The 27601-nt window shown below is 40.8% G+C and overlaps 3 protein-coding genes across 4 annotated transcripts; all 3 read left to right on the top strand.

The window, feature by feature from the left end:
• The first annotated feature begins 491 nt into the window (after positions 1 to 491).
• On the top strand, positions 492 to 8873 carry LOC148816479 (complement C1s-1 subcomponent-like). Of its 2 annotated transcripts, none has more exons than XM_088940169.1 (7): positions 492 to 774; positions 1091 to 1304; positions 2254 to 2437; positions 3342 to 3473; positions 4895 to 5023; positions 5453 to 5527; positions 5958 to 8873. In XM_088940169.1, exons 1-7 carry the CDS (start codon positions 692 to 694, stop codon positions 6698 to 6700), a joined length of 1560 nt encoding a protein of 519 aa, XP_088796295.1. In that variant the 5' UTR covers positions 492 to 691; the 3' UTR covers positions 6701 to 8873. The 2 variants fall into 2 exon arrangements, with proteins under 2 accessions (XP_088796295.1, XP_088796294.1); XM_088940168.1 differs by having other exon boundaries at positions 493 to 774; positions 5907 to 8873.
• Positions 8874 to 10060: 1187 nt separating this feature from the next.
• On the top strand, positions 10061 to 15018 carry LOC148816478 (complement C1s subcomponent-like). Its single transcript, XM_088940069.1, has 7 exons — positions 10061 to 10114; positions 10650 to 10863; positions 11118 to 11301; positions 12067 to 12198; positions 12495 to 12623; positions 13417 to 13491; positions 14183 to 15018. The coding sequence occupies exons 1-7, from the start codon at positions 10089 to 10091 to the stop codon at positions 14968 to 14970; spliced, it is 1548 nt and encodes a 515-aa protein (XP_088796195.1). The 5' UTR covers positions 10061 to 10088; the 3' UTR covers positions 14971 to 15018.
• Positions 15019 to 19620: 4602 nt separating this feature from the next.
• LOC148816477 (complement C1s subcomponent-like) lies at positions 19621 to 27224 on the top strand. Its single transcript, XM_088939972.1, has 7 exons — positions 19621 to 19886; positions 20354 to 20567; positions 21117 to 21300; positions 22306 to 22437; positions 23781 to 23909; positions 24714 to 24788; positions 25072 to 27224. Exons 1-7 carry the CDS (start codon positions 19861 to 19863, stop codon positions 25881 to 25883), a joined length of 1572 nt encoding a protein of 523 aa, XP_088796098.1. The 5' UTR covers positions 19621 to 19860; the 3' UTR covers positions 25884 to 27224.
• The last annotated feature ends 377 nt before the right edge of the window (positions 27225 to 27601 follow it).

Genomic DNA, 27601 nt, shown 5'->3' with positions numbered 1-27601 from the left:
GTATGGTGTCCCCATCACTATACTGGGGCATTAGGACCCACACGGACTGCAGGGTGAGCGCCCCGTACTGGTCCCACTAGCACGTCTTCTAGCAGCAACCTTAACTTTCCCAGGAGGTCTCTCATGCAGGTACTGGCCAGGCTCACAGCTGCTGAGCTTCAGTGGAGCTGCCAGTGGTGAGTTTGCAGAGTGATATAGCTGTTGGATGAAGCGATGGAACACCTTGGCAATCACAGACAAATTGAACGCTCATTTTGATGTGCTTTCAAAGCTGCCCTTCCAGCCTTCACAATAATAAGAATAATGACAATCTATTACTCGGTGCTAAAAGAGTTAACAGACCAGAATACACAGAGATTGGAGTTTGCACTTTCGAGAACAAACAAATGGATTGGACAGCTAGCATTGAAACTGCAATACAACAGCCATTTCCCCTCTGCCAGCCATCTTTCCCTCCCTCATAGATCATTCTGTTTTTTTTTTTTAATAGCGACATACTGTATGCATTGACTCCTTTCCTTCCTTGCTGTGTCTATCACTGTCTGAGACACTTGTGACTCTTCCAAACCATGGTTTGTAAGAACAATAAATTTCTCTCCCTCTCTCGCTGCACTGTGATCTTACTGTAGCATCTGGCAGTCGGTCACTGTGTCTTTGTATTTTTGAGCGCTGCTTGGCTAGTCAGTGCTACATGGGGAAAAAAGGAAGATTTGGACTGATACAACAGAAACGACAAATAAAGCAGACTATGAGTCTGTTCATCAATGTTCCATGGTGAGTGAGACACCAACCTTTTCTATTTAATCTATGGAATCTTTTATTCAAATAGACAGGGACTGGAATAGTGTTCAAATACCAATGTGTCTGTCTGTGCCTGTGAGTAGGAAACAGGCTAAAACGCATGCGTTATGTTCATTTACAAAAGTCTTTCCACGTTTAAAAGTATATCCCATTAAAAATAAGCGTTAAAAGTTTGACCACAATGTTTTTCGTGTTCATGTACAGTTAATCCAGTCTTGAACATCTCTTGTATATTGTTACTGGTTGCACTGTGTTATTACATTGTCATTACTTTTCATTGTCATTCCAGGTTGCTGTGTGTGTTCCAGTGTTGGGGAGTTGTGATTTCAGGGTCCAGCCCAGTACTGCATGGGGAAGTGCAGTCACCTGGTTACCCTGCTCCTTATCCTCCATTCCTTAATGAAATATGGGACCTGTTGGTACCTCAGGGGTACACCCTCAACCTCACATTCCAACACTTTGATATTGAGCCCTCAAACAACTGCGACTATGACTCCCTCATGGTGAGATATACAGAATGACAGGAACTCAACTGGAAAAACTCCATTCAAGACTCAAGATTCAATAATTTATTGTCATGTCACTAAAGTTGATTGGAATTTGCCCCATTGATGCCCAAACAAAACAAAAATAATACCTATGCACATAAACATACAGTTATTGAATCAGTCAATCTTAGACTCAAAGTTTAAAATTAAAAAAAACATCAAAAGGTCTGTTCCACTTACAGTATATTGATATTTGCTCTCATCTGATACTTGCATCAATCAAGATCTACATACTGCAGCGCCTAATGGCTTCTAGATAGGTGCTAGTTTGGAACTGAACAGAACTACTTTTGATAATTTGAAACCTTCTTAGCTTTCCTTTTGATACGAGTGTCATATACAGAGGTAACAGAGGGAAGATTGTATTTCCTCTCTTGGGCAGTTTTATTGCTGTTTCACAGTGCTATTGAAGAGGTGATCACACTCAGTCACAGTTATATAGAGGTGTGTCATTGCTTCCTGATTATCTCCCAACTTTCCCAACTGTCATAGGGAGTAGTCTTTGATGGGCTTTCTTCATGATGAGACTCCATTTTGTGTCTCTATATATGTTTACGGCATGGTATTAATCTCTCTTTATTAACTGTGCCTTTTGTGGTGGTTTTTCTATGTTAATTTTGCCTTTATATTAGGGACTTTCTAGACCCTCTGTCCTGACCAATTGTCTTAGGTGTAAATGGATAACCTTCTTTTATTTCCATTTCTGTCTCTAGTAGGATGATTATCTAGGATAGTCATGATTGATTATGACTAGTGATGACTAGTCGGATGATTATCTAGGATGATATCTAGTATTATTATCTCTGGTCAGGTGTTCCTGGTCACTATTTCATAGGCTTTTAATTTTTGCATCTTTGTTTGCTGTGATGGTATTAGTGTGTGAATTTTCTCTCTATGTGTCAAGGTCATGTTTGGAAGGAGATTTCTCGGAGTGTTCTGCGGTCCGAATCTCGGTTTCCAGGGTGATCGCCCCGGCAACTATTCCATCATGTCACCTGGCAACAGTCTCCGCCTGGTCTTCAGTACAGATGACTCGTCACCAGGACCACACAGATACAGCGGGTTCTCAGCCGTCTACCAGGCTGTGGGTCAGTCTTTGCTTTGGTGTTCAAGTCTTCCAGTTCACTTTGAATGTGAAATGCCCTACCAAAATTTTCACTGGATACAACTCGCAGTGTGCTGACATTAAACATTTTTATAATACAGAAGCTTTACAATGTGTTTAAATCTTGTGAACTTCAATTATAAATGTTGCCGGACTGGTAACAGTTATATCAAACCTTTGTAAAGGAGGAAACCCCGGAATGATTCTTGGGTTATATTTTCACTGCATGCCAGCTGGCTGGTAGGGTTACGCCTGTGTTGCACGGTAGCTCACAGTAATTCTGGAGTGTTTGCTGCAATAGCACCCTTGAACCTCAGTGAATTGTGCATATCAGGTCAAGTACACAGAACTTATTCCAACACTGTACACAGGATCTCACCAGAAAGTCAGACCAAAACTAACTCAACCCACAGGATTGTGGCTTGTAAGTTGCAACGTCCAGATAAACCACTTGATCATCAGTCACTGTGAATGGAATGCTGGACCTGACCTTGTCCAGAGAGATTGTGCCCCACTGGATTGATGGGCTACGACAGCACAGGGCTTCCCCTACTTGTGGGATAGTGCATTTTACTTTAACAGCACTGGTCCTGTTCTGAGGAACCCACTGGCTGACATCTGTGACTCACTAGGCTGCCCTGCACACTTCTACAGTCTTATCCCCTTGATTAGTTCTGTGATGCTCTTCGGTTCTCACAGTAGCTTGTACTCTCTCCCTCTCGTGACGACACGGATTCACAGTTCCCAGTTGTATGGAACCAATGTTATATCTTTGTGATGTCTGTCAAACTGAACAATCTCTCACTGTGGTTCGGCGTTGATGTATTATATGGAGGAGTGAATCAGTCAGTGGGTGTGCTCACCTCCCTCTCTCTTTTCTATCTTAGATATAGACGAGTGCTCTGTAGAGGCCGACAAGGGGCAGGTGTGTCACCATGTGTGTAACAACACTCTAGGCGGGTTCTTGTGTTCCTGTCACCATGGATACCAGCTACAGCCTGACAATAGCACCTGCCAGCGTATGTATGAGGGCTCTGGGTTCTATTCTTGGGGTTTTGTCTGCATTGATTTTGCTTGTTCTCCCCAGATTTGCATGAGTTTCCTCCAGGTGCCCCAGTTTCCTCCCATAGTCCAGAGAAAGATTGCTAGGTTCATTGGCTTCTGGGAAAATTACCCTCCACCAGCATCAATGTGCAGCCCCACCTGGATGATGCACCTGTACTCTCACACACCAGCTCTCAGTGGGCAGGAGAACAGAGTGACGAAGCCAGTTCAGAGATGGGGATTATTAGGAGGCCGTGATTGGTAAAGGCCAGGGGGAAATTTAGCCAGGACACTGGGTGGCACCCCTACTCTGTTCGAGTAACACCCTGAGATTTTTAATGACCACAGAGAGTCAGGACCTTGTTTTTTTTGTCTAATCTGTAGGATGGCACCTTTTTACAGTATAGTGTCCCCGTTACTATACTGGGGCATTAAAACCCACACTGACCCTAAGTTGAGCTCCCCCTACTGGCCCCACTAACATCTCTTCCAGGAGCAACCTTAGCTTTCCCAGGAGGTCTCCCATCCAGGTACTGGCCAGGCTCACACCTGCTGAGATTCAGTGGGTTGCCAGTTGTGAGCTGCAGAGTGATACAGCTTGCTTTAAATTGAGTGTTTGTGTCTGTCTGACCTGTGATGAACTGGTGTCCTGTCCAGGGCATATCCTGCCTTGAGCCCATTGCTTGCTGGGAGAGGCTCCACGTCTCTCAAGACACTGTATTGGTTAAAGTGGTTAGAAAATGGATGGATTTCTATTGCTGCGGATGTAACATCAAACATTAAAAACATTAAATCTCCTTCCTCAGAACTACCTACTCATCTTGGTATTGTCTGGTACACAAGCTACATGATGTTCTTTGATTTTTTTAAAAACATCTAGAGTTGTTAGATGTTTGTGGATGGGGAGGGAGATGGCTGACATTAAAAAAACAACAACAACAAAAATGTTAAACCAGTGGTATACGCCACGTCCCAAGAGACACTCTCAGACTATTTGGAGCCAACAGAGAAGAAAAACATAGCGAAACAAAGACAGAGTGGGGAAACTGGAGACAGAACAGACCCCTTGTTGTTCAGTTTCTGTTGTCTTCTGATCTCATCCTGATTTTTCTTCTTCTGTTATTCCAGTTGTGGACTTCAGATTTGCAGAGGTGCTAGAGACCGAGATACTACGAGCGTACTCAATAATATTAAAGTGGGGGTGCAGTAATAACACAGAGACTCATTTCTATATTGTGTAATGGTACAAAACTCTCACAAAAGCCCTCCCTGAAACAAAGACACCCATCTCTACACAAAGTCAGAAGATTCAAACCAAGACATGTGATGACAGAGAAGATACTTTGCTGTGCTGCTCCTGATGTGTTCAGCAATCTTATCCTGACTGTTGTTCCAGCTGTAGACTGTGGCTTTCCTGTGCCAAAGAATGGGACACTACGAGTGGTCAGGGAGAACCCCAAAACTCTGTACCAGGACGAGATCCGGTTTGAGTGCGAGTCCAAATATTACAGACTGGAGGGAGACGGTAACCCTTTGATTTTTTTACTTCTGTGCTTCTGTCTGTGAATGGAGTCACAGGAACATGGCAATACAGTGTCTCTCTGTTGCTCAGTGACTGTCCCAATTTCTCCGAGTGACAGGTCCAGCCCTCGGTATTGTCAGTATATGTCTTTCTGTAAGAGCTTGTACAGAAAGCTAATAGTTTCTCCATGGCCTGTATTATTGTCTTTATTGATTTCTCCAGTCTAGAAAAACTAGTCTGTACATTGTCTCTTACTCTAAAACACCTGAACTGCTGGAAGAAGTTGTCCAATTAGCATATTTAAGCCAAAAATTAACTGATTCGTGTTGTTAGAAGCTGTGTTAGACACACTGGCAAAACTGAACACTCCTGCTCTATGGTCAGTGTTGTATATATGTGAACTGTGCCCCCACTTGCCTTTTGACTTCTCAGATGTGTACAGATGTGAAGCTCAGGGCTACTGGATGTCTTTGAATGGTGGTGTGGATTTGCCCAAATGTGTTGCAGGTAGGAGTCACTCCCAATCAATTTAATCCAATAAGAGACCTGTTCTACTGTCACATTTGAGAATTTATATGTAATAGGAAAAATATTAAGGAATTCTTCATTAAATTACTAGCTAGTTTTGAACTATATCTGATTATATGATGAATATTTTTGTCTCAATATGCAACTGGTATGTGTTAATATTACAGGATCGTGTTATTATACTCTGGGTTTGTGTTAATGTTGTATGTTTGTGTTAATATACTAAGGGGTTTAGAGAATAGGTCAGTCAGTATGCTTTTGTAAATCCCTACCTTTGTGTTAGAGACACTGTGATAATGGCCTGTAATTCTGATAATTGGACATTTCTCTCTACTTTATTCAAACTCTTTTCTCTCAGTGTGTGGAGAGCCCGAGAATGAGTACTCTGATTTCGGCCGTATCTTTGGAGGCAGAGAGGCAGAACTGGGTCAGATCCCCTGGCAGGTCTATGTTGAAGATCCAAGAGGAGGAGGATCTCTGATCTCTGACCGATGGGTCCTCACAGCTGCTCATGTGGTTGAGGGCAAGGACAGTCTGCTGATGTACGGGGGGACAGTGGACATTGAGAATATAGAGAGCTCCAAGAATGCTGTAACTATGGAGAGCGAGAAGATCTTCATCCACCCAGGATACCCAAAAGCCCCAACAACTGGGAAACGCACCAATTATGACAACGACATCGCCCTGGTCAGACTGAAATCCCGCGTACCCCTGGGACCCCATCTCCTCCCCATCTGTCTCCCCGAGAGAAATGATAATGTTACTCTGGGTCCTGAAAGACTGGGGTTTGTTTCAGGATGGGGCAGGACAGAACACGACACACTGAGCTCGAAACTGTTGTATGTTGAGATCCCTGTGAAGGACAGAGCCACCTGCTCCAAGAGGAAAGATGGTAAACCACTGGTGCAGACATTCAGTGAGAACATGTTCTGTGCTGGTGAGAAGGATAAAGATAGCTGCCATGGGGACAGTGGGGGTCCCTTCTTCCTCCGAGAGTTTCGGAGAGGAGCAGGAGGACAGATAGAAAGGGGTCCATTCCGTCTCTATGGTGTTGTGTCCTGGGGGTTGGTCTGTCAGGAGAGGGGTTACTACACTAAAGTGGACAATTACCTGGGCTGGATCAGAGAGACCATTGAGAGGGAGGAGAGCTAGAGATATCTGGACAAGAGTAGACTAAATTGGACGTAAGAGCACCGGATTTGTTGGTTTACATGGTGCAACAGGTTGTTACGTTCATGTTGGAAAATCGTTTTCTTTGTAGGCTGAATTAGCCTAATTTCGATTGGATTTTAGGTTAAATCAAACTTTTCAATACATCAGCGAAGTGGAAAGTGAAATCTATGTTCCAGAGTGCAGAAACCTTATGCTGTTGAAAATAAGGACCTACTATTACCTTAGAGTTGGCTTTGCTTGTGTAGACGTAGATGCAAAATGAGATCGGAAAGAGATTCATGACGTATTCAAGAATACATGTCAGAATATCAAGGCCTAGGTTATTCACAAACAAAATAATGGTGTAAAATTATTCCTAATGCAAGAAGATAAAGAAATATATGTAGTTTAACGATGTGGGCGTTGGAGGAGCCATAGCGAACACCGTCTGAGGGGGTGGAGGCATTGGTGTGAGGCTAGTGAAAACTGAAAAGAAACCAGAAAACAGGAAAGAAAAAAAACACACTGTTTTGCACGGTGGCATCCAGACTGGACTGTCCCTGTCAAACGGGGTTCGGTCTGGGGAAAAAGACAGACCGCTTAGAGCAGAGCTGTATCCAATCTGGACTATCTCTATTTCACGGGGTCCAGCCTGGGGGGGAAGAAGAACCACTTGGTACAGCAGTACCTAAAAGAAAAAGAAAATCTGTGTTGTCTCAAAGACAAAAATGTCTTGTGATGGACATCAGTCATGGTGTTGTCTTTGTGTTTTAGATCTCAAATATAAGAGAATATCGAGTAAGCTAGGGGTTTATTAACATTTTCTTGTTATGTTCAGTATAATACAATTAACTCAATGTCCTGAAAATTAAAATTAACTTCTTACAGTCTTTCTATGTTAGAATCAGTGTTTTATGGAAATCTGCATTTATTCTGTGGCAATCCATTGTCAAAGACACTATAACAAATAAAGACTGATTTATAAAGAATGATAACGAATGTGTAGTTCGTAAAATGTAGGCAATATTTACATTTTATTACAGTTTTCTATACTGTGCTTTTTAGTAATAGAAAATAGAATTACAGAAATAGTCTAAAAGTAATCTGATCATATTAAGTAGTACATAAAGTAAGAATGTAGTAGACTTAAGTTATACAGTAAGCAGAGTTTTGTAACAGAATGCTTTCTCGCTAGAGCCCTTAATTCAGTCTAACACAGCGTCAGTGCTTTGAGCTGAACTTCAAAATAGAACTCTTGGGTTACAGTTCCCGCAGACACACACCTGTCTTCCCACCTTGTGGCTCTGGAATACTCAATCCATTTCAAGTTACATCGAAGCCATAAACAGGATTTAAGCAAGAAGTGAATTCTAAGTAAAACTGTTCATTGACCATATTGCAAAATAAACCTTCCCCTACTTTGAGCACACAAATGTGGCTACACTTTTGCCCCCAGTAGCAAGCATCCTTATTCTCACAACCTGCTTGATGACAGGATCAACAATTTTTTACATTTTTTGCCGTAGCTTTTTCTCTGTCGTCTAGACCCGAACGATCTCTGTCCTTTCAATTCCACAATTCTTTGGAAACTTTGGTAACAACAACAACTCCTTTCTCAAAGGCCGTTTATACATAGTTCCAAAATTGAAAAAAAAAAAGTTATGTTAATAAAAGTTGACTGAGTGTCCAGGTAGGAGTTATTTGGCCCATTTAAATGTTAGGTGTCTCTTAGCTCATTATCATCATGTGTGTTTATCTTCATTGAGTTCATGCATGCCAAGAGCTGTGGAATGCCAGTCTTTGAAGGGCATGTAATTGTTTTGGACTTATATATTTATGGCTCCCATCTAGTGGTAGTGATTTGTTATATCTAGTTCTGTAAACAACAATCTGTAAACAACGTCCTGTGTCAGGTCTTACTACAGGAAGTAGTATAAAAATGTAGCAGGAAGTTTTGTTTAAAGTGAGATTAGTGCACAAGTGGGGCGATCGTTATATATTTGTGTTCGGTAGCTCTAAGATAGCAATATCTGTAAACGCTCATGCTGTAACACTCTATATCTGTCTATTTAAGACATTATTTTGACATTTTTTAAGATGAAGGTAAATTATTTTTCGGAATTTGTTACTGTTGCATAGAATAGCGACTATCAAATTATCTAGTGTTTTAGGACTAGCATTTCAGTTATTAGTATTATCGAGAAATTTGTATCGATTGTAATATGGATAAAATGCTCATGTTGTTTGTATTGTGTAGATTCACTCTTTCTATCCAAATAAATTATATAAACGAGATACAGACCTGCTTTATCTAAGAGTTCTTCGGATGAGTGTTGGGCTGACTGTATAGGTGGATAGGAGATATATTCAGCGAGACCAGTGCAATAATAGCAACAACTTGTCACTAGAGGCCATCAAAGGGCTCCATTAGTTGTAAATTACCGGGTGGTAATTATCTGCAGTAGGAGATTATTGATGGTTAATTCCATGTTCTCACACGGAGTTAAATAGTGGATTATTTGGGTATATAAGGGATTTAACAGAGTTGGTGGTGTTTTTTTCTTATATTGAGTTGTGTAGGCTGTATTGGAGTCTACCTTGAAAGTGCAATCTTCAACATGGGTTTCGTCCCCAGCAGTTATCCATTGCGTCTGGCTCTCTGATGCTTACCAGCATGTCTGTGCTTGTGAATAGTTAACAAGTGTCAGCACTTCACCCTGGGTAGATCTGAGTAATCTGATCTTTATGGACAGAGCCAACAACCTGAAAACATTTTCGCTCACAGCTGGAACAATGAATACAGTCAAATATAGTTATTGCAACAACGAAACTTCAGAGGAAAATATATAGACATTCATACACACTTCGTTTGCCACAAGACCCCTCAGGTTGTGATGCTATCAAGATATTGTTTTCAAATCCACCTGTAAACCGTGCCTTTCAAAAATTGATAAGTTAACAATTTTGAGCTCTTATAGGTAGTATTAAAGGGGTCAATAGACCTGACTGCTTAGAGAGTGGAATTTGCACATTAGTAAAGAAACATGGATTAGACAACAAGCATCAAAACTGCAAAACATCAGCCATAACACTCGATGATACCATCTTTCTATTTTTTAATAGTGACACAGAAAGATACATTGACCTCGTTGCTTTCTCGCTGTGTATCTTTCTCAATCTGTCACTGAGTCACGTGATTCTGTTCCAAGCAATGTTTCCTACGAATGATAATTGAACACCTTCCCTCTCCCTCTCTCGCTGCAGTCTGAACTTACTGTAGCCTCTGGCAGTCTGTTGTTGTATCTTTGTGTTTTTCAGTGCTACCTGGCGAGTAATTGCTACACAGAAAAGGAAGATTTGGACTGATCCAACACAAACGAAGCAGAATATGAGTCTATTTATCCACGTTCCATGGTGAGTGAGATGGTGTTTTTCCAATTTTTAAGTATTGAATTGTTTATTGAAACAGATAAGGACTAGAATTGTTTCCAAACAGGCATTCTGAAGTGCACCTCTGCGCCTGTGAGAGAGAATCAGATTGTAATGCGTTTTCAGCTCTTACTAATGTGACTCACTGTTTTTCCCCGATTTAAAATATTTTTATATCTCATTTAAAATGGTTGCATGCTGTTCCAAAGTTGCTGAGTGCATTGCATTTGTTTGTTTGGCAGCAGCGATCTTTCAGAGTCCCCTTACTAAGGTGCATTTACTAAAGTGATGTGATAATTTTCCTTAATAAAAAAGGTGATAAAACACATTTGTAAAACATTTTCACATTCATATCCCTATATGAATTTTAATCCCTATTAAAATGGCTTTAAAACTTTGTGCTTGCCTATAATTATGTGTTTGCTATGTTAGTGCACTATTAATCCAGTCCATTTCTTGTGTATTGTTACAGGAATAACTGTGTGTTTTGCTTTGTTATTACTCCTCATTTTCATTCCAGGTTGCTGTGTGTGTTCCAGTGTTGGGGAGCAGTGATTTCAGGGTCCATCCCAGTACTGTACGGGGAAGTGCAGTCTCCTGGTTACCCTGCTCCTTATCCTCCCTCCCTTCATGAAATATGGGACCTGTTGGTACCCGAGGGGTACACCCTCAACCTCACATTCACTAACATTGATATTGAGCTCTCAGAGGACTGCTACTATGACTCCGTCATGGTAAGATACACAGATAGGTAAGGTCTATATTAGGGACTTTCTAGACCCCCTGTCCTGAGCAAGTGTCTTAGGTCTATATTTCGTTCTATGTGATATTCTTTTATTTAAATCTCTTTTTATTTATTTTTACATCTCTAATAGGACATACAGTATATTATCTTTCTGTCAAGTGTTTATCCAAACTATTTCTCAGTTCCCTTTTGTTTGGTTTGGATATATTAAGGTCTTAATATATTGTTCTTCTTTATTTCAAGGTGATGTTTGGAAAGAGATTTCTGGGAAGGTTCTGTGGTCAGAATCATGTTTCCAAGGGTGATCACCCTGGCAACTATTCAATCATGTCACCTGGCAACAGTCTGCACCTTGTCTTCAAGACGGATTTCTCATCCCCAGGAGGAAACAGATACAACGGCTTCTCGGCCATCTACCAGGCTGTGGGTCAGTCTTCGTGTTTGTGTTCCAGTCTTCCAGGTCACTTTGAATGTGGAGTGGAAGCAAATTTGCACTGGATTCAGCACTCAATGTGATGGGGGTTAGTAGGAAAGTGAGAGCTTTTTGTAGCACGAAAGGATGAAAAATGCTTTTAAATCATGTTAACTTCCATTTTTGAGTGTTGCGAGACCAGTAACAATTATTAATTAACAATTAACAATTATTAACTGGCTGATGAGGATGCAGCTAGTTCGATACCGCAGACCAGCTGTTCATTATCTGTACTGTCTTTACTGTAGGAATCTTGGCTCAGGTCAAGTGAAGCCAGTCAACTGCTTGATTGATGATAGAATATAACCATACTGGTCTATGTCAGTGCTGAATGTCCCTCATATGGGGAATCTTGCATTCTGCTGGAGGTGTGGTGACATTATAGGTCCTATTTTGTGTAGCTCACTCTATGAAATGTGTGGCTAACTTGTGTGTATTGTGGAGCAGTACAAGGTTGTATCTTCTGAATGTGAAGGTGCTTGACTCGGAAAGCTCATTGAGCTCAGATGTGCTCTGTGAAGCTCTTGACAATTGCTACTCTTTTCCTCATAAGGACTTAAGTTCACAGCTCCTCAGTGTAGGAAACAAATATTCCATCCTTTGACATAATGTCTGTTTTAAAACTGTACCAAACAACCTCTCTTTCTTGGTTTAATGTAAATTTATTGTTTAGAGGTCGGTCAGTGGGTGTGTTCACCTCACTCTCTCCTTCTCTCTCAGATATAAACGAGTGCACTACAGAGTTCGACAAGGGGTATGTATGTCACCATTTCTGTTCCAACACCCTGGGTGGGTTTGTGTGCTCCTGTCGCCATGGATACCAGCTACAGCCTGACAACAGCACCTGCTTCCGTACGTACCAGGAGACAGAGAGACGAGCTGATAGACGAATGATGTCTCAGAGAAACAGACAACCTACCTGTGGACCAGGCAGCGTACTCAATAATATTAAAGTGGGAAGGAACAGTAATAACACAGCGACTCATTTCTGTATTGTGAAATGGCACAAAAATATTCTCTGGCACAAAGACACACATATACTACACAAAGACTAAAGATTCAAACACTGACATGTGATGAGATATTGAAGATATATACTGTGATGTGCAGGACCTGTTCTTGTGATCTCCTCCTGACTGTTGTTCCAGCTGTAGACTGTGGCTTTCCTGTGGCAAAGAATGGGACACTACGAGTGGTCAGTGCAATCCCCAAAACTCTGTTCCAGAACGAGATTCAGTTTGGGTGTGAGTCCAAGTACTACAGACTGGAGGGAGACGGTAAGAATATGGTTGGTTTTCTTCTGTGCATCTCTTATTTACCTACCCACCTCTCTCTCTATTGTTCTCTGAGACTAAAATCCCAGGAACAGAAGATAGTGCTGTAGAGTCTATTGTGATGCAATCTTGAGTTGGGGACAGTATATGATAGTATTTATACTGAATGAGCAGTCACATAAAATAATTACTCATGTAGTTTTTTTTGAGAAATAATCTATTTTCAATTTCTCCCGGGGGTATTGCAGTTAGCCGAGAGTCGACTTAGCAATAGAGTAAAAAAATATAAGCCAGGGTGATAACTCCAGTATCAAAATAAGTAGAATAATCCATGATCAAAAACAAACAAAAAAAAGATTTTAACTTGCTTTCTTTAATGTGCTAATTCTTGCTTCCACCAAGTTGGCTTTCATGCTATTGACCTGTCAGGGTTTGACTTGTATAGTCTGGCATGATAAGCAGGTGATTCACTTTGTCTTGATGACAGATAGACCATTTTCTTGTCCTCCATTTTCAAGCTCCAGTTTGCCATCTTGTTAGAGGCTGGTTTTAGATTGCATAGCTCATTTTTTTTTCAATTCAATTTAGTTAAGTTCAGTTTTTTGTCAAGTGCAATGCAATCCTTATAGCATAATAGTTATAAACTACAGCTTATAGCTGTAGTATATAATGAGGAAAATACCATCCTTCTATTACTCTTCCCCTGGTGACATTACACTATATTAGAATACAGTGCATGTTTTAACTGTGCCTCACCTGTGTCTGTAAAGTCTTATTAATCTCTTTCTAAACTCAGATGTGTACAGATGTGAAGCTCAGGGCTACTGGAGGTCTTTGAATGGCAGTCGGGATTTGCCAAAATGTGTTGCAGGTAGGAATCGATACTATTCATTTTAATCCACCGGGATACTTGCTGTATTCTTCATTATAGATTGTTTGTGGAAATTGTAATACAGAACCATATATTAAGCAATTATTAAGGTAATAGTAAGTTTTAAACACTCTCTGACTAAATAAGGAGCTGAATCTATATCTCTTTAACTTTGTGTAGCCAGCAGCCATATCAACTTGCAACTCACAACTGGCAACCCACTGAGGCAAAGCAGGTGTGAGCCTGGCTGACAAGACATAAAAACGAGGTCCCGACTCTCTTTGGTCATTAAAAATCCCAGGCTGTTTCTTGAAAAGAGCAGGGATGTTACCCCGGCATCCTGGCCAAATTTCCCATTACCCTCTATCAATCATGGCCTCCTAATAATCGACGTCTGTGAATTGGCTTCATCCCTCTGCTCTCCTCCCCACTATGTGGTGTTTTCCTCCTCCCTGTGTGGTGAGTGCACTTGTGCATCATCCAAGTGGGGGTGACACATTGATGGTGGTGAAGGGGATCTCCATTATCTGTAAAGTGCTCTGAGTGGAGTGTCCAGAGAAGTGCTATACAGTATAAGTGTAAATAATAATTATTATTGCATTATCGAGAGTGTGATAATATTCTGTAGCTCTGATAACTCTGCATTTCTCTCTACTTTTCTGTCTATTTTATTTATCTTTTTTTCTTTCAGTGTGTGGAGAACCTGAGATTGAGAACTCTGATTTTGGCCGTATTTTAGGCGGCAGTGAGGCAAAGCTGGGTCAGATCCCCTGGCAGGTCTTTATTCCAAGAGGAGGAGGATCTCTGATCTCTGACCGATGGGTCCTCACATCTGCTCATGTGGTCGAGGGGAAGGACAGTCTGCTGATGTACGGGGGGACAGTGAACATTGGCCATTTAGGGGACTCTAATAACACTGTAACTCTGGAGAGTGAGAAGATCTTCATCCATCCAGGATACCCAAAAACCCCAACAAGTGGGAGACGTACCAATTATGACAACGACATCGCCCTGGTCAGACTGAAATCCCGCGTACCCCTGGGACCCAACCTTCTCCCCATCTGTCTCCCCGAGAGGAAAGACGATGGGACTCTGATTCCCGAAAGACTGGGGTTTGTTTCAGGATGGGGCAGGACAGAACATGGCACACTGAGCTCGAAACTGTTGTATGTCAAGATCCCTGTGAAGGACAGAGCCACCTGCTCCAAGAGGAAAGATGGAAAACAATTGGTGCAGGCTTTCAGCGAGAACATGTTCTGTGCTGGTGAGCAGGGCAAAGATAGCGGCAGTGAAGATGGTGGTGGTCCCTTCTTCCTCCGAGAGTTTCGGAGAGGAGCAGGAGGACAGATAGAAAGGGGTCCATTCCGTCTCTACGGCATTGTGCCCTGGGGAATAATCAATCAGGAGATCGGTTACTACACTAAAGTAGACAATTACCTGGAATGGATCAGAGAGACAATTGAGAGGGAGGAGAGCTAGAGATATATTTGAACAAGAGTAGACTAAATTAGATGCAAGAGCACTGGATTTGTTGGTTTACATGGTACAAGAATTTGTTACATTCATGTTGGATAATCGTTTTCTTTGTAGGCTGAATTAGCCTAATTTCGATTAGATTTTGAGTTAAATGAAGCATTTTGATACATGAGCAAAGTGGATAATGAAACTCTTGATCGAGAGTGCAGAAAACCTATGCTATTAACAGTAAGAACCTGTTAGAAAGCTTTTAGAGGCTCTAAAGAAAAATAAAAGCACTTGATATGGTAGTTTGATTTTCTCATTTGCTGTTGTCTGCACACAGTCTTAGTGGAAAGTGCAGCTCTGTATTGTGTTAAGTGAAATAGAATTCTCTGAATTAGCTTGATTTCTGGTCTTTTCCCACAGCTTGAACTGCAGACGTATACATCACATTGTAAGTCCGGCAATGACTTTGCCGATATCTTTGAGGAGTTTACATAGTATCAGGTCCCCTCACAGCCATCTTTGCTCAAGACCCTGTGCAGCAAAGCACCCCAAAGCATGATACTTCCACCACCATGCTTGGTTGTTGGGCTGAGTTCTTCTGTAGAAGACAGTGTTTGGTTTTAACTACACAGATTGTTTCTTGGAGAGGCCAAAAAGTTCACAAGTCCAGAGAACATTCTACCAGACATCTTGTGAAAATATGGACATCAGTCATGGTATTTTTTTTGTGCTTTACATCTCAAATATAAAAGAATTTGGACTAAGGTAGCGATTTCATTAACATTTTCACTGTGCCATATTGAAGATAATACCATTAACTGAATATACTGACCTTTAAAATTAACTTCTAACAGTCTTCAATGGTAGAATTAGTGCCCTATGGAAATCTGCAATTATTCTATGGCAATCCATTGTAAAGGGCACTATAACAAATAAAGATTGATTTATAAAGTATGACGATGAATGTGTAGTTTATAAAATGGAGACAATACATTTTATTACAGTTCTTTTTAGTAATAGAAAATAGTATTACAGAAATACTCTTAAAGTGATCTGATCATATTAAGCAGTACATAAAGTCAGAATGTAGTCGACTTGTAGTAGAATGTATTAATGGTACACTGTAATCAGAGTCTTGTAACAGAATACTTTCAAACACAATGTCAGTGGTTAGAGCTGAACTTCAAAAAAGAAATCTTGGGTTACAACTCTCGCAGACACACACCTGTCTTCCCACCCCAGTATCTCTGGAATACTCAATTCATTTAAAGTAAAATAGAGACCATAAACAGGACTTAAGCAAGAAGTTAATTCTAAGCAAAAATGGTCATTGACCATATTGCAAACAACTCATATTCCCTGCTTTGTGTCCACAAATTTGGCTACACTTTTAGCCCAAATAGGAAGCATCCTTATTGTCATACCCTGGTATCCGGCGGGATTATAAATTTGTACATGTTCATTGCTGTCATCTAGACACTAATAATCTGTCATTTCAATTTCACAACTTTGAAACTTGTGGCAACAACAGCAACTCCTTTGACAAAGGACTTTTATGCATAGTGTAGCGGCGAGGCTTAATAATAAGGCAGAATTAAGTGTTTCTGAGCTTCCCAAATGAGGCCCCATTTCTCTGTTCATCTCTGTGGTGCAGCCACAGAGAGACCATTAGTGCAGGGTGATTTAAGGTTTCCTAGGACAGCTCCCAAAGGGGGATGCACTTAGCTAAGTCTGGCTATCATGATCAATGGTCATCCACTGGCGCCTATCAGTCTAGGGAGTGCCGGATGGACATCTGGACTGCATTACTAAGTGTCAGGACTAAGTGACTCATATCTCACCTTGATCAACCAATCAGGGACTGGTAGGGCTGAGTAACCCACGTGGGACTCTGATGCCCATGGAACTTTCAGACAATCAACAAGCTGAAGTTCCTCCAGGTAAAAACAGGCAACACAGGCCTGGAGATTCAGATTCAGAGAGCCTGAGAGATTCAGATTCGGGAGATTCAGTAAGATTCTGGAGAGGATTCTGTGGACTGTTCTAAAGGGAATTCAAAGGAGAATTCCAGGGCAGGACGGCCCAGGAGCAGAAGGCTCCCAAGGGCAGGACATTCTCGCAGCGCGCCTCCTGACCATCCCGAGACTCAGCCCGGACAACCACGGAACGGCCAGTGTGTCCGAGTGCCAGAACTTTGCTTTGTTCTAAGAGTCTAGAGCGGTGGTTGCCAGAGAATAACCAGAGGATCCACCCGAGGTTAGCACCAGCAACAGGCCTCGTGAACAGGTCAGAACTGTGGACAACTGAATCACTATTCAGAACTAGCTCTTCATCAGGAACGAACCGGTCCTCTTCCTGACTTGCTGGGACCCACAGTCATCTTTTCTCCTGTGCACAAACTTTGCTAGTTAAAGCCAACACTAACTAGCCGGTCAGTGAGCATCAGCAGCGCACCGTCGCAAGCCGCACAGCACAGCCTGGCACGGAGCCAGAGAGCGCGGATTGGACAGCAACAGCCTGCAACTGTTTCTTTGTGCCTGCAGGAGATCTGAATCCCCAGAAATTGGATGAGTATTCAACTTCAATGCATTACAGCTCGAGAATTCAATTGTTATCCCAACCAGTTGATATCAATTTAATTCCTAAGAGTTATGTACTTGTTTTGAGTATCTAATGTAGAAGTTATAACCAAGTTCATTTACGAAACGGTCTTAATGAATGATATACTGAATGTATGTCCTCTTGATATGTGTAACACTTCGTAACTGATTGAATATATACCTTTGTATTCTGATAACCCTCTCGATAAGATCTGTTAGGTTTACATGCATATTCTATGTATTAATAAATGTATCCTCGTGTATTAGTACCTGTGTGTGTGCGTTGTTTGAGTTATGTCGCATGGTTGGATTCTAAAGCCATCAAAAGAATCAACTTTGTGATTTACTGCTACAATTGAAAATTGTCTCAGTAAATGCCCAAACCCTACAGAACTGGTGCCTTCAGAGAGCCACAACGTTACATATTTGGCATCCCTGAACGGCTATGAAACATTACAATAGTTTCAAAATTGTAAAAGGTTACATTATTAATAATTGCTTGAGTCTTCAGGTGGGGAGTATTTTATCCCTTAAATGTTAGGTGTCTCCTAGCTCATTATCGTCATTTGTTTTTATCTTCAGTGCGTTTATGCATAACAAGGGGTGTGGAATGCCAATCTTTGAAGGTAATGTAATTGTTCTGAACTTATATTTTTATGGCTCCCTCCTAGTGGTAGCTCTTTTGATTTGTTATATCTTGTTCTGTAAACAACTTCCTATGTTAGGTCTTACAACATGAAGTAGTATAAAATTATAGCAGGAAGGTTTGAGGTTAGGGCACAAGTGTGGTATTCCTCATATATCTGTGTTTTGTGGCCACAAGTATTCATTATGTAACACTTCATACCTTTCTATTTAAGACATTATTTTGTCATTTTTTAAGATGAATGTAAGTTATTTTTGGAGTCCTGTAATAATCATAATATTGATAAAATGTTCGTATCATTTGCATTTTGCAGTTTCACACTTTCTTAGAGTTCTTTGGATGAGTGCTGGGCTGACTTTATAGTATAGGTGTATCCACCACTGTATAGGTGGATAGGAGCTGCATTCAGTGAGTCCAGGGCAGTAATTTGCCAGTAGAGGCCATCAAAAGCCTCCATTAATTGTAAATAGACACACTGGGTGGTAATTATTTCCAGCAGGAGATTATCAATGGTTAATTCCACATGTAAGTAATTAGTGAATTATTTGGGTTTATAAGCATTTTATCAAAATTGGTAGTAGTTGTTTATTACAGCTCATCAAAGACTTCTATCAGTTGTAAATAGACACACCGGCTGGTAAGTATTTGAAGCAGGATATCAGTGGTTAATTTGACATTCTCACATGGAGTTAATTAGTGGATTATTTGGGTATATAGGGGGTTTAACAAAGTTGGTGGTGGTTGTTTTTTTTATATTGATATGTGTAGGTTGCATTGGAGTCTAGCTGTTAAAAAGCCTGCAGTAAAATCTACTGGATTCAATGTTTGTAAGCCTTTGTTCTGTTCTTTGGTTGGAATTGTTTTTTTGGGGATGATCACCCTGATTACTAACATAACCTATCGCCTTGCACAGTCATATGTCTCCCAACAAGGTTCTGCTTGTGAATGTTTAACAAGTGTCAGCACTACACCCTTGGTAGATTTGAGTAATGTGATCTTCATGGAGACAACATATAATCTGAAAACATTTTCCCTCCCAGCTGGAGCAATGAATATAGTCAAATATAATTACAATGACAAGTAAACCCCAGAGGAAAGCATATGGACATTCATACGCATTTAGGTTGTCATGGGGTACCTCATGTTGTGATGTTATCCATATGTTTTTTTTCCAAATCCAGCTGTAATTAATTTCCAAAATTAATACCAGGTTAATGATAATCTGATGAGCTCTAATACAGGGTGCTAAAGGGGTTAACAGACCTGATTGCACAGAGAGTGGATTTTGCACTTTAGTGAACAAACAAATGGATTAAATAACGAGCATCAAAACTGCAACACAACAGCCATAACATCCCCTGCTGTCTTTCCCTCCCTCTTACGTCATTCTATTTTTTTAACCAGAGACAGATACATTAACCTCCCTGATTTCTTGCTGCGTATCTCTCTCAATCTGTCACCAAGTCACTTGTTTCTGTTTCAAGCAGTTTCCTCCAAATCATAAATTCTAACTTTTCTCTCCCTCTGTCGCTGCTCTGTGAACTCACTTTTGCTTCTGGCAATTTGTCATTGTATCTTTGTGTTTTGGAGTGCTAATTGGCTATAGGAGCTGTGTGGGAAAGGAAGATTTGGACTGTTCCAACACAAGTGAGGCATACTATGAATCTTTCCATCCATGCTCCTTGGTGAGTAAAACACCCTCCTTTTCACTTTTTATGTATGGACTCATATATTTAAACAGATAAGGACGAGAATGGTGTCCAAACAATCATACCGATGTGTCTTTCTGTGCCTAGGAGAGAGAAACATATTGTAATGTGTTTTGTGCTCTTACTAAAGTGACTCAATGTTTTTCCTGATAAAAACTTTTTTTCTGTCTCATTAAATGTTTTTGTATGCTGTTGCAGGTTGCTGAGTGTATTGCAACGTTGGGTAGCAGTGATTTCACTTGCTAAGTTGTATTTGCTAAAGTGACTTACTATTTTTCCAGACAAAAGCATATTCCATTTATGTCCCATTAAAAATTGTTGTACTTGCCTATAATGATAGATTTGTTGCATTAATGCACAGTTAATTCAGTCTTCAACATCTTTTGTGCATTGTTACTGGTTGCACTGTGTTATTGCGTTATTACTTCTCATTGCCATTGCAGGTTGCTGTGTGTGTTCCAGTATTGGGGAGTTGTGATTGCAGGGTCCACCCCTGTTCTGTATGGGGAAGTGCAGTCACCTGGGTACCCCAATCCTTATCATCCATCCCTTAATGAAAGTTGGGACCTAGTAGTACCCCAGGGGTACACCCTCAACCTTACATTCCGTCACATTGATATTGAGCCTTCACACGACTGCTATTATGACAACCTCATGGTGAGACAATTAGAAAAACTTCTGAGTGAACTCAGTTGTGTATCTATCTACAGTAGTTCTCTCTTCCTGAACTGTACTGTACCTCTTGTTGTTGTGGTTTTTCTATATTTGTTTTACCATTAAAGTCTGTATATTATATTAAAATATATCATATTAAGGTCTATCTTTTGAGACCCTCTGTCCTGACCATATGTGTTAGTTCTACTGTATAGTAGGCTCAGTGTCAACTTATTTTATTTAAATCTACATCTTTAATGAAACAGGTGGGTAGCTGCGTCAGCATGTATAGGCTGCAAAGGAACAAGTAATAGGTTTATTCCATGCTGAAAAAAGAAGAAAGAGAACACAACGTGCTCACACTTGAAGAAGGCTCCACAGCCGAAACTTTGTGTTTTCTTTCTTCTTTTTTCAGCGTGGAATAAACCTATTACTTGTATCTTTAATAGAATGTGTATTATCTCTCGAGTGTTTTTCAGTTCCTTATTTAACGTACTTTTGCTTGGTGTGGTTAAATTAGAGTCTTAATAAATTGTTCTTTTTTATGTCAAGGTGATGTTTGGAAAGAGATTTCTGGGAAGGTTCTGTGGTCACAATTATGTTTCCAAGGACGATCCCTCTGACAGCTATTCCGTCATGTCACCCGGTAACAGTCTGCGCCTCGTCTTCAAGACAGACGCCTCATCCCCAGGACCACACAGACACAGCGGCTTCTCAGCCATCTACCAGGCTGTGGGTCAGTCTACGTGTTTGTGTTCTAGTCTTGCAGTTCACTTTGAATGTGAAGAGTGGCACAAACTTTACTTTATCGATGAATACAGCTCTCAATGTGACAATGTAAATATAAACGTATTTAAATCAGGTAAACATTTTTGTGAAAACAGTTATATTGAGCTACTGTCAAGAAGGAGGGAAACCATTTTCACTTTGGTAAATATAATTTTAAATAAAAAACAAATATAAAATAAAATAGCGTGCTCAATACATTGGTTTATTTCACCCGGCTGAGGCAATGACAAGGTTGGTTGGAGATCAGATATGAAGGTTGATACAGGGAGAAAATGCTCCCTGGTGATCTTGAGGTGCGAACAGTATATTTCTGTAATGTTTCTGCTTGTACCAGTCTTCAACCTTAGTGTTGTAGGCATACCAGACTAAGCTCACTAACATAATGTTAACACTGTAGGTTGTATTTCTCTAGGTGTTCAATACAATAGGCAAGCTGTTAACAAACCTTACTTTCAGAACCCTGGTTTAAGTTAAGTGAAGCTGTCAACTACTGTATTGATGATGGACTATGACCATACTGGCCTGTGACAGTACTGGTTGTCCCTCAAATACAGGATAATGTATTCTGCTAGAGGTGTGGTGACATGGTAAGTCCTGTTCTGAGGAGCTAACTGTCTGAAATGTGTGGTTAGATGGTATATCATATGGAGTTTTACAAAGTTTTATCTCCTTGACATGAAGCTTCTTGATATTGAAGACTCATAGAACTCAGACGTCTGAGTGCTCACTTCTGTGAACCTCTCCAGATCTCACAGTATTCTCTCATTCATGAGGGATTGGGTTCATAGCTTCCCAGTGTAGGGAACCCATATTCCATTTTAACCTTAAAGACTTTCTGAACTGAACAATCTCTCTTTATCTTGGTTCTGTTTTGGGCGTACTCCAGGTTGTAGAGTTGGAAATAGTCAGTCAGTCAGTCAGTGGGTGTGTTCACCTCTCTCTTCTCTCTCAGATATAGACGAGTGCTCTGCAGAGGATGAAAAGGGGCAGGCGTGTCACCATGAGTGTCAAAACACCCCAGGCGGGTTTGTGTGCTCCTGTCGCTATGGATACCAGCTACAGCCTGACAACAGCTCCTGCCAGCGTACGTACACAGAGACTGAGAGATGACCTGAGAGATGAATAACACCACAGAGAAACAGACAATTTTATCCATGGTCCAGGCAGTGTACTCAATAATATTAAAGTGGTATAGACCTCTGTCTATACCAGGGGTCTCAAACACGCGGCCCTCAAAGTAATTATCTTTGGCCCGCGAGCCAGAGGGTGCTCCTTCTCTGTCCTGTCCCTTGTTTCCTGTGCTTTGCTCTCCTTCCGGTGTCTCTCTCTCTGGGGCTATATATTTCCGGGTCACTTATTCTGCTTCTCTCAGCATTGACGTTCGGATGTCCTGAGACCCGCCTAGCACCAGGTCACCGCTCTGTCCGTGGCCAGAGGGCATAGGTTTCTATATGGCACTCCAGAGCTCTTTGCACTGCTGAGCCCGGGCTAACTCCCTGTTCCGCCGCTTCGCATAGGGTCTTTTTCGCTCTCCTGCCTCTCCACGGTTTGTCCCTTCCGACATCCGTGACAGCGACTGCTGCGGTGCAGGCTGGGAAATGTAGGCATGAGATGTCACCGTGCCTAAGTATATAGTGACTATAAAACCTAAAGTAAATAGTAGTTAATTGTTTGCTCCTGTTTTGTCCGTGGTCTTGTAACCACCCTGAACCTGCGTACCTGTCCTATTCACAGCCCTTGTGAGTTGGTGTGTATATCTCTGTTGCCTGATTGCCAGCTGACGGAGTGCTGTCAATAAAGAAAGTAGACAGACAGAAAGGTTTCTGTGATTAGTCTCTGCGTCAATTAGAATCATATCAATGTTTAGCAATACGTACGTATTGAGTTTTTCTCGTCAATGCAGTTCAACAAATCAGTTTTATGGTCAAGACTCACCAGTGAACATTTACGTGCAACATTGCGATTGGCTACTTCTTGTGATATCAGGCCTAGCGTTGATGTTCTGGTCTCTGCAAAACGCTGTCAACGAAGCAGCCAGAATGAAGAACTTCAGAAATAATCTCACATGATGTCGAGGTGAAGTTAACCAACATGTTTCAAATACAAATTTCAGTTTTAATTATTTTTTTAATATTTTATGTATTTTGTATATGTATGAATGCGGCCCGCCGATTAGCGCATTTTATTTAATGCGGCCCCCATATTCATTATTCATTTGAGTTTGAGACCCTTGGTGCCTCATTTGTGTATTGTGTAATGACGCAAAACACTCACGGAAAGCACTCCCTGACACAAAGACACACAGAGATTATTTGTCGCACAAAGACAAAGTGTAAGAACACAGACATGTGATGACAGAGACAGAGGAGATACTTTGTTGTGCAGGTCCCGATGTGTTCAGTGATCTCCTCCTGACTGTTGTTCCAGCTGTAGACTGTGGCTTTCCTGTGGCAAAGAATGGGACACTACGAGTGGTCAGTAAGATCCCCAAAACTCTGTTCCAGAACGAGATTCAGTTTGGGTGTGAGTCCAAGTACTACAGACTGGAGGGAGACGGTAAGTATGTGGTTGGTTTTCTTCTGTGCATCTCTTATTTACCTACCTACCTTTCTCTCTATTGTTCTCTGAGACTGAAATCCCAGGAACAGAAGATAGTGCTGTAGAGTCTATTGTGATGCAATCTTGAGTTGGGGACAGTATATGATGGTATTTATACTGAATGAGCAGTCATATAAAATAATTACTCATGTATTTTTTTTAGAAATAACCACTGTTTTTAATTTCTCCTGGGGGTATTACAGTTAGCTGAGAGTTGACAAAGCAATAGAGTAAAAAAATAAGCCTGGATGATAAATCCAGTATCAAAATGAGTAGAATAATCCATGATCAAACAAACAAAAAAGATTTTAACTTGTTTTCTTTAATGTGCTAATTATTGCTTCCAATAAGTTGGCTTTCATGCTATTGACCTGTCAGGGTTTGACTTGTGTAGTCTGGCATGATAAGCAGGTGATTCACTTTGTCTTGATGACAGATAGACCATTTTCTTGTCATCCATTTTCAAGCATCAGTCTGCCATCTTGTTAGGGGCTGGTTTTAGTTTTAGTTTTTTGAATAGGTCATTTTTTTTCAATTCAGTTTAGTTTAGTTCAGTTTTTTTGTCATATGCACAAGTGCAATGAAATCCTTATAGCATAACAGCTATAAACTACAGCTTGTATCTGTAGTATATAATGAGGAAAATACCATCCTTCTATTACTCTTCCCCTGGTGACATTACACTATATTAGAATACAGTGTATGTTTTAACTGTGCCTCACCTGTGCCTGTAAGGTCTTATTAATCTCTTTCTAATCTCAGATGTGTACAGATGTGAAGCTCAGGGCTACTGGAGGTCTTTGAATGGCAGTCGGGATTTGCCAAAATGTGTTGAAGGTACAGTAATACTAATTAATTTAATCCAGTGAAAAACTTGCTGTATTAACAAGGTTGGGGATTTTACAAATAAAAAAAAGGAAGTATGTTAGCCAATTATTATTAAAATTGTTAGTGATTTTTTAACTATCTATGTGATGATCAGGTTTTTTGTTTCTATCTTTGTGTCAGTATACTATAGGTCTCTGTTAATATACTATCAACCTCTGAGTCATTTACTTGAAGAACCTTCTTTTCTTGAATAAATCATTGTCTTTTTTCTGTTTCTCCTGTTTCCTCTCAGTGTGTGGGGAGCCCGAGATTGGGTTCTCTGATTTTGGCCGTATCCTTGGAGGCAGTGAGGCCAAACCAGGCCAGATCCCCTGGCAGGTCTATGTTAAAGATCCAGTAGGTGCAGGGTCTCTAATCTCAGACCGATGGGTCCTCACAGCTGCTCAAGCGATTGAAGGGCAGGACAGACCAGTCCTGTACGGAGGGACAGTGGACGTTGAGAATATTGAGAGCTCTAACAGCGCTGTGATTCTAGAGAGTGAGAAGGTCTTCATCCAGCCAGATAGCCGAACAGCCCCAACAAGAAGAAAACCTTCAAATTTTGACAACAGAATCGCCCTGGTCAAATTGAAATCCCGCGCACCCCTGGGACCCCATCTCCTCCCTATCTGTCTCCCCGTGAGGAAAGATGATGGGACTCTAATTCTCAATAGATTGGGGTATGTTTCTGGATGGGGCAGGACAGAAAATGGCACATCGAGCTCAAAACTGTTGTATGTCAAGATCCCTGTGAAGGACAGAGACACCTGCTTCAAGAGGAAAGCTGGAAAACCAGTGGCGCTGAGTTTCACTGAGAACATGTTCTGTGCTGGTGAGAAGAATAAAGATAGCTGCCATGGAGACAGTGGGGGTCCTTTCTTCCTCCGAGAGTTTCAAAGAGGAGCAGGAGGACAGATAGAAAGGGGTCCATTCCGTCTCTATGGTGTTGTGTCCTGGGGAATAGTCTGTGAGGACAGGGGTTACTACACCAAAGTAGACAATTACTTGGACTGGATTAGAGAAACTATTGAGAAAGAGGAGAGAAGAACAACATTAGGATTATAAAAGAGGGGTATTTCCCAATATGTTAGTAGAGATTGGACACAAAAGACTCCATTAAATTAGATTTGAAAGTGCAGGACCCATTCAAACTGAATTATAGTGCACAAGAAGTAACTAGATCTTTTTGAAATCTCTTTTCCACGTAGGCTGAGATTGGGTAGATTAAAATAGCTTGTGTCTTCAATCAGAAATTTCAGTTCATCACTAAAGTTTTCTCTTTGAACCTTTGTATCTGATAACAGGATTGAGCCTAGTACATTTTGTGGGTTTTCCTTGTGTAGAAATGGGAACCCTCTGTTATGAGGGATTAGGAATCGGGCTGGATTTTGAGACTAGCATGGCAGATTGCCAGTTGATTCATTACCTTCTAATTCCCCCCCCCCCCATCTTGAGCTGCAGAGTGATACGAAACATTAGAAGTGGTAACTTAATAGAAGTAAACCCCTGGGTTAATTTTGGATTTTGTCTAGTCTAGTCAGTCTTGTAGATCACCCTACCGTTCAATTAATTAGTAGATTAATCAATTATGTAATTACTTAATAGGATCACCTATCCCTCCATTTTCTAACCTGTTCATCCAATTCAATGTCATCGGGTACCTGGAGCATGTCACGGTCAGCAATGCAAGGTAGGGGTACACCCTGGACGGGATATACTGTATGCCCATTGAAGACAAGATACGAACACAAACACACACACACTCACACCAGGGCTAGTTTTCCCAGAAGCCAATGAACCTACCAGCATGTCTTTGGGCTGTAGGAGGAACCTGGAGCAGCCGGAGGAAAAACAAATGAATATGGGGAGAACATGCAAACTCCACCCATGAATCAAACCCAGGGCCACGGTGCTGTGAGACGGCAATGCTAAATGCACCATTTATCACCCTAATAAGATAATACATTAATTCATTGAATGATTTGTTTTTCTAGTTTTTAATGACTGTCAGGTGGAAACAACAGTGAAACACAAATCAGAAGATGTAGATGGATATTTTGCATGATATTATAATTGAATTTCAACTTTGTTTCATGACGTATACATAACTAATGATAAGCCCTGACAAAAGGGGATATAATGTGGTATGTCTACGTTTAATTGCAACATTAAAACTTTCTGGATCTATTTTTCTTTGTGAATTGTTATCAAATTGTGCAATGTCCGTGCAAGAGTTGGAAATGTCATTATTGGGTGTTTTCTTGTAATGCAAATCATTCTATACATTTTTGGGCTAGCTGTTTATGTGGAAAAGTACAAATAAAACACAAAATATCTTAAAGCAAACTGATGTACCATGTTATATTTTATATATGGAATACAATAAAATGTAAATGAAATGTGTAAAATAAGAATACAAACAAATGGGGCATTCTGGACTATATTGTATTGAATTGGTTAAGTGTTTATTTAAATAAATCAGGTTTGTACACTCTTGGTCCTGGAGAGCCAACCGTTTTGTGGACAACCATTTCATTTTCCATCTCTAACGACAGCTTAAAGAGGACATTTGTTGTCACCGAAAGAACGCTGAGGAAATTCTGGATTTGGACGTCGGAAGAGAGAGTTTTGAGGTCAGTCTAGATCAGCCATTCATCCGACAATGACAACAATTCTCTGTCCTGGTCTGTTGGATTGTGCAGTTTTCTGTTTGAGGCCTTTGTAAAATGTGTTTTCTGCTCTTCAAGAGAATGGTAATTGGTTTGAACCCTGTGTTAACACAG

This window comes from Atractosteus spatula, chromosome 22 (genome assembly GCF_055471065.1).
Source record: "Atractosteus spatula isolate fAtrSpa1 chromosome 22, fAtrSpa1.hap1, whole genome shotgun sequence".
In the NCBI taxonomy this organism is placed as follows: Eukaryota; Metazoa; Chordata; class Actinopteri; order Semionotiformes; family Lepisosteidae; genus Atractosteus; species Atractosteus spatula.
Note: the sequence above shows the minus strand (reverse complement) of the source record. Positions and strands in the feature narration are given on the sequence as shown.

Excerpts from the sequence above, each read along its gene's own strand:
- LOC148816479 (XM_088940168.1), top strand. The coding sequence starts at position 692 with ATGGGGAAAAAAGGAAGATTTGGACTGATACAACAGAAACGACAAATA. Across the intron at positions 2,438-3,341 it reads AGCCGTCTACCAGGCTGTGG|ATATAGACGAGTGCTCTGTA; the intron begins GTCAGTCTTTGC and ends TTTCTATCTTAG. Across the intron at positions 5,528-5,906 it reads TTTGCCCAAATGTGTTGCAG|TGTGTGGAGAGCCCGAGAAT; the intron begins GTAGGAGTCACT and ends CTTTTCTCTCAG.
- LOC148816478 (XM_088940069.1), top strand. The coding sequence starts at position 10,089 with ATGAGTCTATTTATCCACGTTCCATG. Across the intron at positions 10,115-10,649 it reads CTATTTATCCACGTTCCATG|GTTGCTGTGTGTGTTCCAGT; the intron begins GTGAGTGAGATG and ends TTTTCATTCCAG. Across the intron at positions 13,492-14,182 it reads TTTGCCAAAATGTGTTGCAG|TGTGTGGAGAACCTGAGATT; the intron begins GTAGGAATCGAT and ends TTTTTCTTTCAG.
- LOC148816477 (XM_088939972.1), top strand. The coding sequence starts at position 19,861 with ATGAATCTTTCCATCCATGCTCCTTG. Across the intron at positions 21,301-22,305 it reads AGCCATCTACCAGGCTGTGG|ATATAGACGAGTGCTCTGCA; the intron begins GTCAGTCTACGT and ends CTTCTCTCTCAG. Across the intron at positions 24,789-25,071 it reads TTTGCCAAAATGTGTTGAAG|TGTGTGGGGAGCCCGAGATT; the intron begins GTACAGTAATAC and ends GTTTCCTCTCAG.